Genomic DNA, 14,602 nt, shown 5'->3' with positions numbered 1-14,602 from the left:
CATTATAATTTAACAGAATAATTGCAAGAAAATACACATCAACATTTTTTTATGGCTGATCTCTGCCTCCTGATCCCATTTTCCTCCCTTCGCCCCATAACCCTCGACACCCGTTGTAATCAATAATTTCCTTATGTATGCCTTAACAATATCCACTGACTTGGCCTCCACAGCCCTCTGTGGCAACGAGTTCCACAGATGAACTACTCTCTGACACAGTGTCCTGTGGGGAAAGAGGTTTTGTTAGCCGTATATGTGAACCGAGAGCTGCATTAGACAATAGACAATAGGCAATAGGTGCAGGAGGAGGCCATTCGGCCCTTCGAGCCAGCACCGCCATTCAATGTGATCATTCTCAATCAGTACCCCGTTCTGCCTTCTCCCCATACCCCCTGACTCCGCTATCCTTAAGAGCTCTATCTAGCTCTCTCTTGAATGCATTCAGAGAATTGGCCTCCACTGCCTTAATGTGACTGGTCCTAACCATGCTGTGACATGGTGCAGCAAGCCACATAGTTCAAGGGGTGGGCAAAAACTAATGCCTAATCAGCAGTACTCACACCTGTGAATGAATAGAAAGAATAAACTGCACTGGCTTTGTCAGGATTATCATATTTGTTTCTTTATTATTCTGGGGTTAAAAAGATGAAAATGTAACTAAAGAATGCCACAATGTTGGTCAGACATTATCTAAAGTAGCATACGAACATAGGGAAAACATTCAGCTCTTCAAGTTTGTTCTGCTATTCATTGAGATCATGGCTGATATGTACCTTAACTCCATCCACTTGTGTTAGTTCTGTAGAAGGTCTCCTCTAGCTTTAGTAGAAATCTCCGTACTTTGCATTGACAACCATGCACCTTAATGAAACTTCAAAGAGTGCTGGAGATCATAGAAACTGACCCTCTAACCTCCATGTCCATCCCAATCTCGTTGTACCCCTGTACAATGACAATAAAGATATATTGTATTGTAAGTAATCATCTATTAAAAATCCCCTTTAGCAGCAATTAGTTTGCAGTCTACAGTGCTTTAATATTTCAAGTGCTCTTCGAGATGCTTCTTAAATGTCATAATAGAACCTGCCTTCACTATTTTCTCAGGCAGTATATTCTAACACAGAGTCACACTGCATGGAAATAGGCCTGACATGATAGAATTATATAATATTATCATTGGCATAGATAGGGTAGATAGTCAGGGTCTTTCTGTCCAGGGTGAGAAATTTCAACTCCAAGAGGGCATAGGTTTAAGGTGAGAGGGAGAAGGTTAAAAAATATATTTAAAGGGCAAGTTTTGTTTTTACACAAAGAGTGGTAGGTCGATGCACTGCCGGAGAAAATGGTAGAAATAGGGTAGCAGCATTTAAAAAATATTTAGAAAGGCTTGTGAACAGGTAGGAATGCAAACCGTGTAAGGCAGATGCGATTAGATTGGTATCAAGGTCAGTGCAGACATTATGGGCGGAATGGCCTCTTCCTGTACTACAGTGCTTTATGTCTTGAGTATCACCTTCACGGACATTTCAATGGCCGCCAATAAGATGCCAACCTAGCTTGAAAGCAGGTGATGGTTAATTTGTCTTCCTCTGCCTGGGTGACCTGCCCAAGGCTGATGAAGTAGCTACAAGGAACTGCAGATGCTGTAATCTTGACCAGAAACCACAAAGTGCTGTAGTAACTGAGTGGATCAGGAAGCATCACTGGAGCCCATGGATAGGTGACGTTTCAGGCCGGGACTGAAGCCTTTCTTGAGACTGAAGAAGAACTGTAGATAGAAACATAGAAAATAGATGCAGGAGGAGGCCATTTGGTCCTTCGAGCCAGCACCGCCATTCTTTGTGATCATGGCTGATCATCTACAATCAGTAACCCGTGCCTGCCTTCTCCCCATATCCTTTGATTCTGCTAGCCCCTAGAGCTCTATCTAACTCTCTCTTAAATTTATCCAGTGAATTGGCTTCCACTGTCCTCTGTGGCAGAGAATTCCACAAATTCACAATTCTCTGGGTGAAAAAGTTTCTTCTCACAGTTTTAAATGGCCTCCCCTTAATTCTTAGACTGTGTCCCCTGGTTCTGGACTCCCCCAACATTGGGAACATTTTTACTGCATTTAGCTTGTCTAGTACTTTAAAAAATTTATTTGTCTATATAAGAACCCCTCTCATCCTTCTAAACTCCAGTGATTACAAGCCCAGTCTTTCCAATCTTTCCTCATATGACAGTCCCTCCATCCCAGGGATTAATCTCGTGAGCCTATGCTGCACTGCCTCAATAGTAAGGACGTCCTTCCTCAAATTAAATCTACTGAAAAAGGGTCCAGACCTGAAAAATCGCCCATCCATGGCCTCCAGAGATGCTGCCTGACCTACTGAGTTACTCTAGCACCTTGTGTTTTTTTCTCAATGCTGATGAAACTTGCCAAGAGGGAAACATTTGTGAAATATCAGAATTTGAACTCACCTTTTCAGAGTCAATTACAGGGTATTATAGCCACTTTGTAAACAATAGTAGCCCATGCAATTTTTGTAACCAATTCACACTCTGTTGAAAGAGCAAATAATTGGCAAACAAAGATGAACGCATAGAAATATGAGGTTTAGGTAGATAGAATACATTACTTCGGAATTGCAAATCTGTGTGGGGCAGGGAACCAAATGGATGTTGGACGACACTTAGATAACTTGGTTAGGCCTTACTTAATGGTTCTGCATTCGCTTGCAGTCAGCGTTTTATAGAAACACTATGGAGGCACAGAAGAGGTTTTAGAGAGGATTTACGAAGGTGACACCAGAAATACAAGAGTATGGAGAAAAGGTCTGAGGGGTACCTAACAAATATGTTTAAGACCATGAAACAAAACCTTCAAGAGTGTTGTGGGGAAGACCATAACTATAATGGGCGGCACAGCGGTAGAGTTGCTGCCTTACAGCGAATGCAGCGCCGAAGACCCGGGTTCCATCCCGACTTCGGGTGCAGTTTGTACGGAGTTTGTACGTTCTCCCCGTGACCCGCGTGGGTTTTCTCCGACATCTTCAGTTTCCTCCCACACTTCAAAGACGTGCAGGTTTGTAGGTTAATTGGCTTGGAAAATGTAAAAATTGTCCCTAGTGGGTATAGGATAGTGTTAATGTGCGGGGATCGCTGGTCGGCGCGGTCCCGGTGGGCCGAAAGGACTTGTTTCCGCGCTGTATCTCTAAACTAAACCAAACTAAACTATAAGTCCTGGCTACAGTGTGAAATCCAGCAGAAAACGCAGGAAAATAATCTTTCCCCAAAGATTGTAAGAATGTGAGATTGCTACCACACGCAGTAGTTGGTGCATTCAAGGCATGTCTGGAGGGAGAAGGAATAGTAGATTATGCTACTGAATTTAGGTAGAAAAGGTGAGAGGAGAATTGCAGCATAATTGATCGGAGAGTTGGATTGAATGGTCTGTTTCTATGTAATCCTTCTCCCTGGCATCTATCGGAAACTGAACTGGATCATTTGCAAACGTTGACCCAAGACGACCCAAACACCACATGTCAAGTCTAAGATGCTGAAACCTTGATATCTCTCAATAAACCATTCCAAAACAATGCTGCTGGAAGTTCAAACTCCCCCTCATGTCCAGCTTCATGCTAACTCCCTCTAACTCATTTCTCTGCATCTTTGAGTTAAACTCTGCTTTTATTCTAAACTCTCATCCTTATGTTCAAACCCCATCATTGCCTTTACTCCACCATTTCTGTTATTGCCCCCTTCTCCATTTTCTGGGTTCTCTCTTCATTTCCAATTTAGGTTTCTTGTGTTTAAAATTCTCCACCTCTAATGGTCCTGCCATCAGCTGCCAAGAGTTGGAGATTTGTTGCTGAATATTCATGCTTCTCTACATCTCCATTATTCTCAAACATGCATCTTGAAACCCTCATCTCCTGGTTGTCTTTCTGCTGACTGGTTAGCACACAACAAAAGCTTTACACTGTACCTCGGTACACGTGACAATAAACTCAACTAAACTAAGCTTTTGGTCATTTGCCTAAATATCACCTCATGTATCTCAGTGACAAATATTGTTTGGTAATGCTGCCCTTAGATGTTGATATTTGTGCTGTTTTACCTGTGCAATGCGAGTACAGCTTGTTGCTATTGCTGTGGTATTAAGAATCTCACTCTGTTTTCCTTTAGGAATGCTTTGTTGATGAAGAGGAAAGCCATAGCATTACTACTACATGGAGCACTTATCTCAGATACCTTACCCTTAATCGCAGCTTGGTCATTGTGCTCATCCTTTGCCTTGTTATATTTTTAGCAGAGGTAAGAATAAAAAATGGAACAGCTGTAGATCTTAATGACTTGTTCATGAATTTTCTTTTTTTCCAGCGGCATCATTTAGTTTTTTAGTATAGTTTAGAGATACAGCGTGGAAACGGGCCCTTCAACCCACCGAGCCCACAACGACCAGCGATCATCGCACATTAACACAAGCTTACACACACTATTTACACTTATACCAAGTAGACAAACCCAAGCCAATTAACCTACAAACCTGTACGTCTTTGGAGTGTGGGAGGAAACCGAAGATTTCGGAGAAAACCCACGTGGTCACGGGGAGAACGTACAAACTCCGAACAGACAGCACCCATAGTTGGGATTGAACCCGGGTCTCTGGCACTGTAAGCGCTGTAAGGCAGCAACTCTACTGCTACGCCACCGTGCCGCCCGGTAATTTAATTCATGTACATTTAGAACAGAGGACAATTTAGTACTGGCCCTTCAGCCCACGATGTGCCAAACATGATGCCAGGACCTACTCATATTTGCCTGCACTTAATCCACATCCCTCCATTCCTTGCTGTTCAACCTGACTATCACAAAGTCTCTTAAATACCATTATCGTATCAGCCTCAACCACCACCCCGAGTAGTTCATTCTAGACACCACCCTCTTTTAAAAATGTCGCCCCAAACACCTCCTTCAAATTTTGCCCCTCTCGCCTTAAAGCTAACCCCTCGAGTATTTGATTTTTTCACCCTGGGAAAAAGGTTCTGACTGTCTACCCTATCTACACCTCTCATCATTTTATATACTTCTCTAAGGCCTGTATCACACAGCCCACAACCTCTGGGGTTCCAGAAAAAAGCAATGAAATACAAACACATTTCAAACTCTTTATTAGGGCAAACATTGCGAATTATTATTAATACATTGTATTAATCAATACAATGAAACTAAAATCAAAAGAAAGATCTTGGAGGACCTTTGTACCTGGTAGGGTTTTATATCGTTTGCACACTTGATGCATTGACAATGCATTTTGCTTAACTACTGAATGAGTTGGTAATATAAAATATAACATCCCACATAGAAGCAGGACTAGGCTATCTGGATATTCCTGCATGCTCTGTCATTCAGTAAGATAATGATGATCTTTTGCCTTCAGACCACTTTCCTGCACGGACCCCATTTTTCTCGAATCCTTTAATCTCTAAAATGTGCTGGTTATCCTCAGCAACCAAGACTCCAAGGCCCTCTTGTGTAAAGGGCCTGCAGAGAGTGCAAGACATGATGAATCTATGAGCTAGTCCAGGTACAGTATCTTGATGATGATAGATCTTGCCCTTTAGAATATTGAGCTGATAAACACAGTGGGAAAGTTTGCATTCACTTATTTTGCTCAGGGATGTGGAAGTCATGAATAGTTTAATTACAAGTAATGGCTTGTGCTCTTGGAAGTTTGTTGCTTGCAAAATAACGTCAATTGTGACTTCATGCACAAAATTCTCTGCCACAGAAGTGGAATTCTCTGCCACAGAAGGCAGAGGAGGCCAATTCACTGGATGTTTTCAAGAGAGAGTTAGATATAGCTCTTAGGGCTAACGGAATCAAGGGATGTGGGGAGCAAGCAGGAACGGGGTACTGATTTAGGATGTACAGCCATGATCATATTGAATGGTGGTGCTGGCTCTAACAGCCGAATGGCCTCCTGCACCTATTTTGTTTTCTATTAACACCATCCTACACTAGAAACATTTTTTTAACATTTATACCAAGCAAATTAATCTACAAAGCTGTATGTCTTTGGGGTGTGGGAGGATACTGAAGTTCTCGGAGAAAACCCACGCAGTCACGGGGAGAACGTACAAACTCTGTACAGACAGCGCTCGTAGTCAGGATCAAAGCCAGGTCTCTGGTGCTGTAAGGCAGCAACTCTACCGCTGCGCAAACGTGCTGCCCCAAAACTATTATAGGGGGTTCTTGGCAAAGCGAATCTGTATCCAAATCTGAAGACACACATCAGTTTAAAATTATATCATAATAATAACAATAAATTTTATTTGCCATATGTAGGTTGGCACAGGGTCAACGATACAATAAAATGTATTTGACAAGACAACGGGTCACTTCAGCATTAATATTCCATGGATAAATATGATTAAAAAAATGACATCAGTAAGGTAAAAAGACAATATAATAAATAGTTAAAAAGACAATATTAAAAATAATCAACATATATGATTTGAAATGTGTTTATGAGTTCAGAAGCCTGATGGGCTGATGGTAGAAACTGTTCTTAAGTCTGGTGGTACGTGCAGCCATACTCCTGTATCGTCTGCCTGACGGTAACAAGGAGAACAGCCTGCGTGCTGGGTGGCTGCGGTCCTTGATGATGCTGCGTACCTTCCGCAGGCACGTGAATTATTTCCAAAATATAAGACTTTGTGCTTAATTTGTTAGCAGAGAGATTTCTTCTTAAATGTTACGCAGGGCGAGGTTCTGACAATTTCTGTCCCAGAGACCAGGGTTTGTGTCAAGCAATTTATCACTTGATGGAAATGTAATGGTTCACTGTTCTCTCACGTTACCAGATGATACGCCATGTGGCCAGAACATTTAATTTTCTTAATTTATCCAAGTATTAAAATTATTTAAAATTCTAATTGTGAAATCAAATTACCTCTCTGTCCATGGATTCAACTTCTTTCATGAAATAGCTTGTTCAGAAGATTATATGTTGCTTGTTACATTGTTAGTGATTGGAATAGCCAAGTCTCATTCAATAGTCTTTTACCCAGAATAGGGGAATGAAAAACCAGAAGACATAGGTTTAAGGTCAGAGGGGGAAAGATTTAATAGGAAACTGAGGAGCAACCTTTTCACATTATGTTCTATTGTTCTGATCCCTTGAAAGTTGCAATGAAATCACCCTCTCGAGCTTGAATTCCATATATGGAGTCACATTCTGCCTAATTCCTGTTCATACAAAAAATGCCATTCCAAGCATCAATCTGAGGAACATTTGCTGCACTGCTCTCCTTCCATTGTGAATATATCTTTCCCTCAATAGGGATGCCAGAGGCCTATACAATATCTGCAGATGGGGGTCTCACCAGACCTGTGTATAATTGGAGGAATATATCTCCACTTTTGAACTCATATCCGTCTACATTAAAGGCCTTCCTTATTGCCCAATGAACATGCATGTTAACCTTTAGGACACCTAGATCTCCCTTAAAACCAAAGTCATTCAATCCTGAATAAACTGAAACAAAAATCATCCTTTATATTTTGGGTGATCTCAAGATTTTTGTGACATTATATTCCAACTGCTCTGTTTGTCTATTCACTGGTCAATATTTCCTTCAAGCCTCTTTGTATTATCCCAACAATGCCTCCTGGTAATAACAATTTAAAATATATTTTTCCCTTAAATAAAAGGTTAACTGAAACATCAGTGCCTTCCATTTCACCAGTTTTACAAATCTGAACTTTGCAACAATAATTCTTGTCACAATCCTTTAAAAGCTAAATATTGGGAGTGTGGCCGATACAGAAACTGTGGACATAACAATGTATAAGACAATTAAATTAAGTTAAATATTTTAGAATTAATCACCTCCAGGATGTTTTGAGGCAGAATCGTTCTTCCCATCACATCTTGGTTGTGAATCTTGAGTTTTCTGTATTGTTCTTGTGTAGGGTTGTATGGAGAGATGTAAAGAGGGTATACATTGTGTCCGTAAGCTCATATTATAAATGTTTTGGATGATTTTGAGGAGGAGGAGAGAGGGCATCTTGCATTACTACTGTGGGTGAAAGAGTGGCACAGTGGTAGAGTCGCTGCCTTACAGCACCAGAGACCCAGGTTCGAGCCTCACTCTGGGTGCTGTCTGTATGGAGTTTGTTCGTTCTGCCTGTGACTGCATGGGTTATCTCCAGGTGTTCCGGTCTCCTCCCACACTCCAAAAGACGTACAGATTTGTAGGTTAAAGGGCTCCTGTAAAATTGTAAATTATCCGTAGTGTGTGGGATAGTGCTAGTGTACAGGTAATCGCTGGTAGGCATTGACTTGATGCGCTGAAGGGCCTGTTTCCACACTGTAGCTTTAACAGTAAACAAAAAAACGAAGTACTTGCACCATCTTGAACATATTCCCCTGTGCTGATCAATCCATTTGGCCTATCTCCACAGATTAGCACTTATAGCTGATATTTCACATTCAATCACTTCTGCTTTTCTTTGCTGCTTCTAATTTTGAGTCTGCGTTGACAGGGCTCCCTCTGCTAACAATTTAGGCACAAAGTCTTATATTTTGGAAATAATTCACAATAATACTGATTAATTTTAAACTGATGTGTTTCTTCAGATTTAAATACAGGGCAGCTTCACCAAGAACACACCTATATTAGTTAATTTTTGAATTTCATGCAGGGGGCCGCAATTGACATCTAAAGATTTCCTGCAAGGACAGTTATTACTTTGATGCTGCTATGATGCAAAACGCTTTTCCTAGCACTAGCAAAGGGATGAAGGGATGTGCGCCCCATATTTCCTGGAGGGCCTTGGCTACTATGAGTTAGACTCTGGCATCAAGTCAAAATCTCACGTCGCTCCAGAGAAACTGAACACAGCATGATCTCCAACTTCAAGTCACCTTTACATCCCCTCTCTCTCCGTCCCTCCCCCACCCTGGTCGTTGTACTAGTTTCACTGTCGTCCTGGTGAGTTTCATTGACTGTACAACTCTTTATCACCTAGCCCACAGCTATCAATAGATGGTTTCCTTGATCATCGTTACTTTTTTGCATATCTTTCATTTCTTTGTTCTATCTCCCTCTACATCACTGTATATATGTCTCTTGTTTCCATTTCCCCGACTCTAGAAGGGACTAGTGGGGTGCCGCAAGGCTCGGTGCTGGGACCGCAGCTATTTACAATCTACATTCATGATTTAGATGAAGGAATTAAAAGTAACATTTGCAAATTTGCAGATGACACAAAGCTGGGTGGCAGTGTGAACTGTGAAGAGGATGCAGGGTGACTTGGACAGGTTGGGTGAGTGGGCAGATGCATGGCAGATGCAGTGTAATGTGGATCAATGGTAGGTTATCCACTTTGGTGGCAATAACAGGAAGGCAGAGCATTATCTGAATGGTGTCAGGTTAGGAAAAGGGGAAGTACAACGAGACCTGGATGTCCTTGTACATCAGTCACTTAAAGTAAGCATGCAGGTAGAGCAGGCAGTGAAGAAAGCTAATGGCATGTTGGCCTTCATAATGAGGGGAGTTGAGTATCGGAGCAAAGAGGTCCTTCTGCAGTTGTATAGGGCCCTGGTGAGACCACATCTGGAGTATTGTGTGCAGTTTTGGTCTCCTAATTTGAGGAAGGACATTATTGCTATTGAGGGAGTGCAGCGTAGGTTCATGAGGTTAATTTCCGGGACTGTTATATGATGAAAAAATTGAGTGACTGGGCTTGTATTCACTGGAATTTAGAAGGATAGGGGATCTTATAGAAACATATAAAATTATTAAGGGATTGAACACGTTAGAGGCAGGAACCATGTTCCCAATGTTGGGGGAGTCCAGAACCATGGGCCACAGTTTAAGAATAAGGGGTCGGCTATTTAGAACTGAGATGAGGAAAAACTTTTTCACCCAGAGAGTTGTGAATTTGTGGAATTCTCTGCCTCAGAAGGCAGTGGAGGCCAATTAACTGGACGCATTCAAAAGAGAGTAGATAGAGCTCTTAGGGCTAGCGGAATGAAGGGATATGGGGAGAGGGCAGAAATGGAGTACTGATTGTGGATGATCAGCCATGATCAGATTGAACGGTGGTCAAAGGGCTGAATGGCCTACTCCTGCACCTATTGTCTATGTATCTATGACCCGAAACGTCACCCATTCCTTCTCTCCAGAGATGCTGTCTGTCCTGTTGCGTTACTCCAGCATTTGTGTCTGTCTTTATTGTAAACCAGCATCTGCTGCTCATTTTCTACACACAGCATGATCCAGTTAACTGCACCAAAATAAGTAGGCCCTTTGGTTCCATTCTGGGCCAGTGAACTGAAACATTAAAGGTAACATGATCACTCACTCATATATTAGCCTTACATTAAAAAAAAATGAACTGCCCAATCTTAATCGAGTCCTTTAAAGCAGAGTGGCAACAATAAAACGCGTATTGTTTGCTTTTATGTGGTCCAAGATATATCAGTACTTTGTGGTTAGTGCCTGTTTCAGACAAATGTCCTAAATACTCTGGTACCGGTGAGGTTATGCTTTAATCTCATTTGCAGGATGAAATGTTCATTCTGCCTCGTTGCAGTTGCAGATCAAGGTGGTGGATCCTGGCCATGTGATCCTTATAAATCAATGGGCTGAACATCAAAAAGGTTCTACAATGGGCTGTACCAGATTAATGTCCTGGTTGTTGGTCGAATTAGTAACAACTCCCAGCACTTCTGGTGACGTCTTGATTTTTAAACAAATTCTGCTTTGGCCCTCCAAACCTCTTGTAAAGTAATTTGTGATTGATTGTCACATGAACATTGCTGTTTGGCATTGAATGCAAATTATTATTCTCTCAGAAAATATGCGATTTTTAAGATATAGGTAGATCCTTTACTTGCTCAAGCCTCTTATGGCTTTCAGTAGGATTGTACTTGAAAAACAACCCACCCCCATTGAGCTATTTGGTCCCATTTTCCTTCCTAACTTTAGTTGACAAAATGTACATTAATTCCCAGTTTAAAATAATGAACCAGCATCAATTCCTTTTGTTTTCAAACTTTCAATATCCTTTCTGATTCGGTCAGTTTCCTAACTTCACAAAAACTTAGCACTAATTTATAACTCTGCTCCCTAGTCTTTGGTTCCATGTTGGCATAGTGGTAGAGCTACAGACTGACAGCGCCAGAGACCCGGGTTCAATCCCGACTACGGGTCCTGTCTGTACGGAGTTCATACGTTCTCCCCATGAAGGTGGGCTACATCAAGTACTTAGAAGGCTACAAGCAAAACATTGTATAATATTCACTTATTAATGAAAATCCACAGAAATGCAGCTAACTCCGATAACCATACCTATCCACAATGGTATTTATTCACAAAATGCTGGAGTAACTCAGCAGGTCAGGCAGCATCTCAGGAGAGAAGGAATGGGCGACGTTTCGGGTCAAATAGAGATTTGTTCAAATATTCACCCTAAAGAACAGTTCAAGAGAGATCCCTGTGCTAATGAACTAGTACACTACAATATTGACAACTATATTCAGCACACTGTATCTTCCCCTTTGATTATTGACTTGTTTATATTTCTGTATAGTATTATATGATCACATTAGATAGAAAGGAGAACAAAGTTTTTCCACTGCACCTTAATACACAGAACATTAATAAACAGAAACCTGAACCGATATTCAGAAAGAATTGGCGGCACGGTGGTGCAGCGGTAGAGTTGCTGCCTTACAGCGCTTGCAGTGCCGGAGACCCAGGTTCAATCCCGACTACGGGTACTGTCTGTATGGAGTTTGTATGTTCTCCCCGTGACCCCCATGAGTTTTCTCCAATATCTTCGGTTTCTTCCCACACTCCAAAGACGTATGTTTGAAAATTGGTATAAATGTAAATTGTCCTTAGTGGGTGTAGGATGGTGTTAATGTGTGGGGATCGCTGGTCGGCGCGGACCCGGTGGGCCGAATGGCCTGTTTCCGCGCTGTATCTCTAAACTAAACTAAACTAAATTAAACTAAACTAAACTATAGAATTGATGAGATTGAGCATAAAGTGACATTTTTCTAAATGTTTGTTGATGGTCGATTCAGAACTAAATCAATTTCTCAAAGGAACAGCTGTATTTGTTTGCCATTGAATTTGGTGCCTGGAACTGTAGTTGATGCCATTTTGTAAGCAACAATTTTGTAACAGCACAAAGCATTAGTCAAAATTATATTGTTGGAGAAAGAAACGCAAATCGTTCCAGAACACCACAAAGAAAAATGGGAAAAAGGAAAAATTCTCTAAGGTGTTCTGATCTCCTTGGATGGTCATTTTGTAAAGGCTGAAATCTCTTCCCTTTCATTATAAAAACAACCTGTTTCACTCCATACTCACATTTGCTCATTGGTTCTCTCCTATCATGCAGGTGAGAAGATGGTGGAGACATTTGCTGAGCAGAGCCAAGACATGCTAGTAGATTTTTAGATATAAGGGAACCAAAAGACCAGTAGTTGGCACCGGAACAAGTTGCCAAAGGAAACGATTGACTATGATCTTATTGAAGAATGGAGTCGGCAATAGTGGCTGAATGGCCTAAACTGGCATCTTGTTCTTATGGTCTCTGTTTACATCTGTCGAGCATAATATGCTTGAAGCCTAGGCTTGCCAGAAGCCCAATATGCATCTGCAGCAAGAGGCTAATGCAAGATGATTCTTGGATCTCATCTGCATGGTGGCTCTTCCACTGGCAGCTCGTTCGAGCAGAAATGTTTGAGAAAGCCTGTCTGCCTGCTTTGTTAAGTTCTCATGAGTATTGAGCAGGAACAACGTCATAGAGTTATATAGCACGGAAACAGGCCCTTTAGCCCACTTGCCCCTGCCAACCAAGATGCCTTATCTACACTCGTCCCACCTGCCTGCATTTGGCCCATATCCTGCTAAACCTTTCCTATCCATGTACCTGTTCAAATATATTTTAAATGTTGCTATAGTACCTGCCTCAACTAACTCCTCTGGCAACTTGTTCCATATTCCCTCCACCCTCTGTGTGAAAATGCTGCGCCCCTGGTTTATATCACATATCTTTCTCTTTTCACCTTAAATCCAAGTCATCTTGTTCTTGATTCCCCTACTCTGGGTAAAATACTGAGGATTCTGGCTTTATCTTGCACTAAACGTTATTCCCTTATCACGTATCTGTTCACTGTGAACGGCTCGATCGTTCGTAATCATGTTTTGTCTTTCCACTGACTGGTTAGCATGCACCAAATTCCTTTCACTGTACCTCGGTGCACATGACGATAAACTAAACAGAACTGAACTATTCGCCCTATTAATTCCTGTCATGATTTTATAGACAATGGATTAGCAAAGTGGTGCATTTATAGCCGAAGAGGTGCTGAGGAATCTTGAGATTGCAGGTATTTATTCACAAAATTCTGGAGTAAAATGTCCTTCTCTCCTGAGATGCTGCCTGACCTGCTGAGTTACTCCAGCATTTTGTGAATAAATACCTTCGATTTGTACCAGCATCTGCAGTTATTTTCTTACAATCTTGAGATTGCGATCAGATTTCTTGAAGAAGTTCTCGCTGGCCATGCACACCCAAAGGAACATAACAACTATCTACACCACCACGAGAAACTACCTAAAAATAGGTCTTGTGCAAGAGGAACAACAATTTAAAAGATTAAACATGGTCTGTTCAACTATTGTGCTTTGTATCAGAAATGCAACTGTAATGCAGGTCACTATCAACCACGATATCAGCAAAGTTATTAACTTCAAGGAAAGAATACAGACAAATTATTTTTTGTTGTTCATTACAGGGGAGTGTTTTATGTTAATTACTAATACAAGAAACAATATATTCCACTTGAGCATAAAAGAGTTTATTTTCACATGATTTGGAAAAACATCGTATGATGATAAGATGTGTTGCAGTGTTATTGTTGCGATCTTCCTTGTGTCTCTAAAGGTGGCTGCCTCCTTGGTTGGACTTTGGATAATCAATATGTGAGTAGAGTTGCAGTTTACAATTCGAGGATTACCTCTCAGTTCTGTTTTGTTAGTGATCTCATCAGGAAGTGAATCAGACGCAATATAGGTCAAGGGCGTAAACAAAAACAAAAAATATTCGCAGGTCATGGCTATTTGTTTGTACAATAGCAGGCACTGTAAGAACCATGTTTTACGCACCAATGTTTAATGTTTTACTTGAGCTACCTGTAATCATTAATGCAAATATCTGCTCTGAAGTAGAAACTTGACCACATTGTATGAGTCATTTCTTTCAATGATTGCCGCCAATTTCGAAAGAGTTAACATTTCACACTGAAAGAAGGGTCTCGATCCAAAACGTCACCCATTCCTTCCAGCCAGAGATGCTGCCTGTCCTGCTGAGTTACTCCAGCATTTTGTGTCTGTCTTCACACTGAAAGGCTTTGTTTTGACAGCAATATTCTGCAGTGTGCATTAATTCTGGATTTCCTCATTGCAGCTTTCTTTAAATACTTCTATTTTGAAATAGCTTTACACTCCCAACTTCAGCAAGGATAAATCACTGCAGACTGAATCATTGTTTCGGTCAATATGTGTGCTTTAAATCACCCTCTGCCATA

The 14,602-nt window shown here is 41.2% G+C and overlaps 1 protein-coding gene across 1 annotated transcript in view; it reads left to right on the top strand.

Moving 5' to 3' along the window:
* Positions 1–14,602, top strand: part of cftr (CF transmembrane conductance regulator) — a 176,538-nt gene that overhangs the window by 121,750 nt on the left and 40,186 nt on the right. The window contains exons 15-16 of the mRNA XM_078416674.1: positions 4,171–4,299; positions 13,960–13,997. Of these exons, the coding sequence (XP_078272800.1) occupies positions 4,171–4,299; positions 13,960–13,997 (167 nt within the window). The remainder of the gene's footprint in view (positions 1–4,170; positions 4,300–13,959; positions 13,998–14,602) is intronic.

This window comes from Rhinoraja longicauda, chromosome 20 (genome assembly GCF_053455715.1).
Source record: "Rhinoraja longicauda isolate Sanriku21f chromosome 20, sRhiLon1.1, whole genome shotgun sequence".
In the NCBI taxonomy this organism is placed as follows: domain Eukaryota; kingdom Metazoa; phylum Chordata; class Chondrichthyes; order Rajiformes; family Arhynchobatidae; genus Rhinoraja; species Rhinoraja longicauda.
Note: the sequence above shows the minus strand (reverse complement) of the source record. Positions and strands in the feature narration are given on the sequence as shown.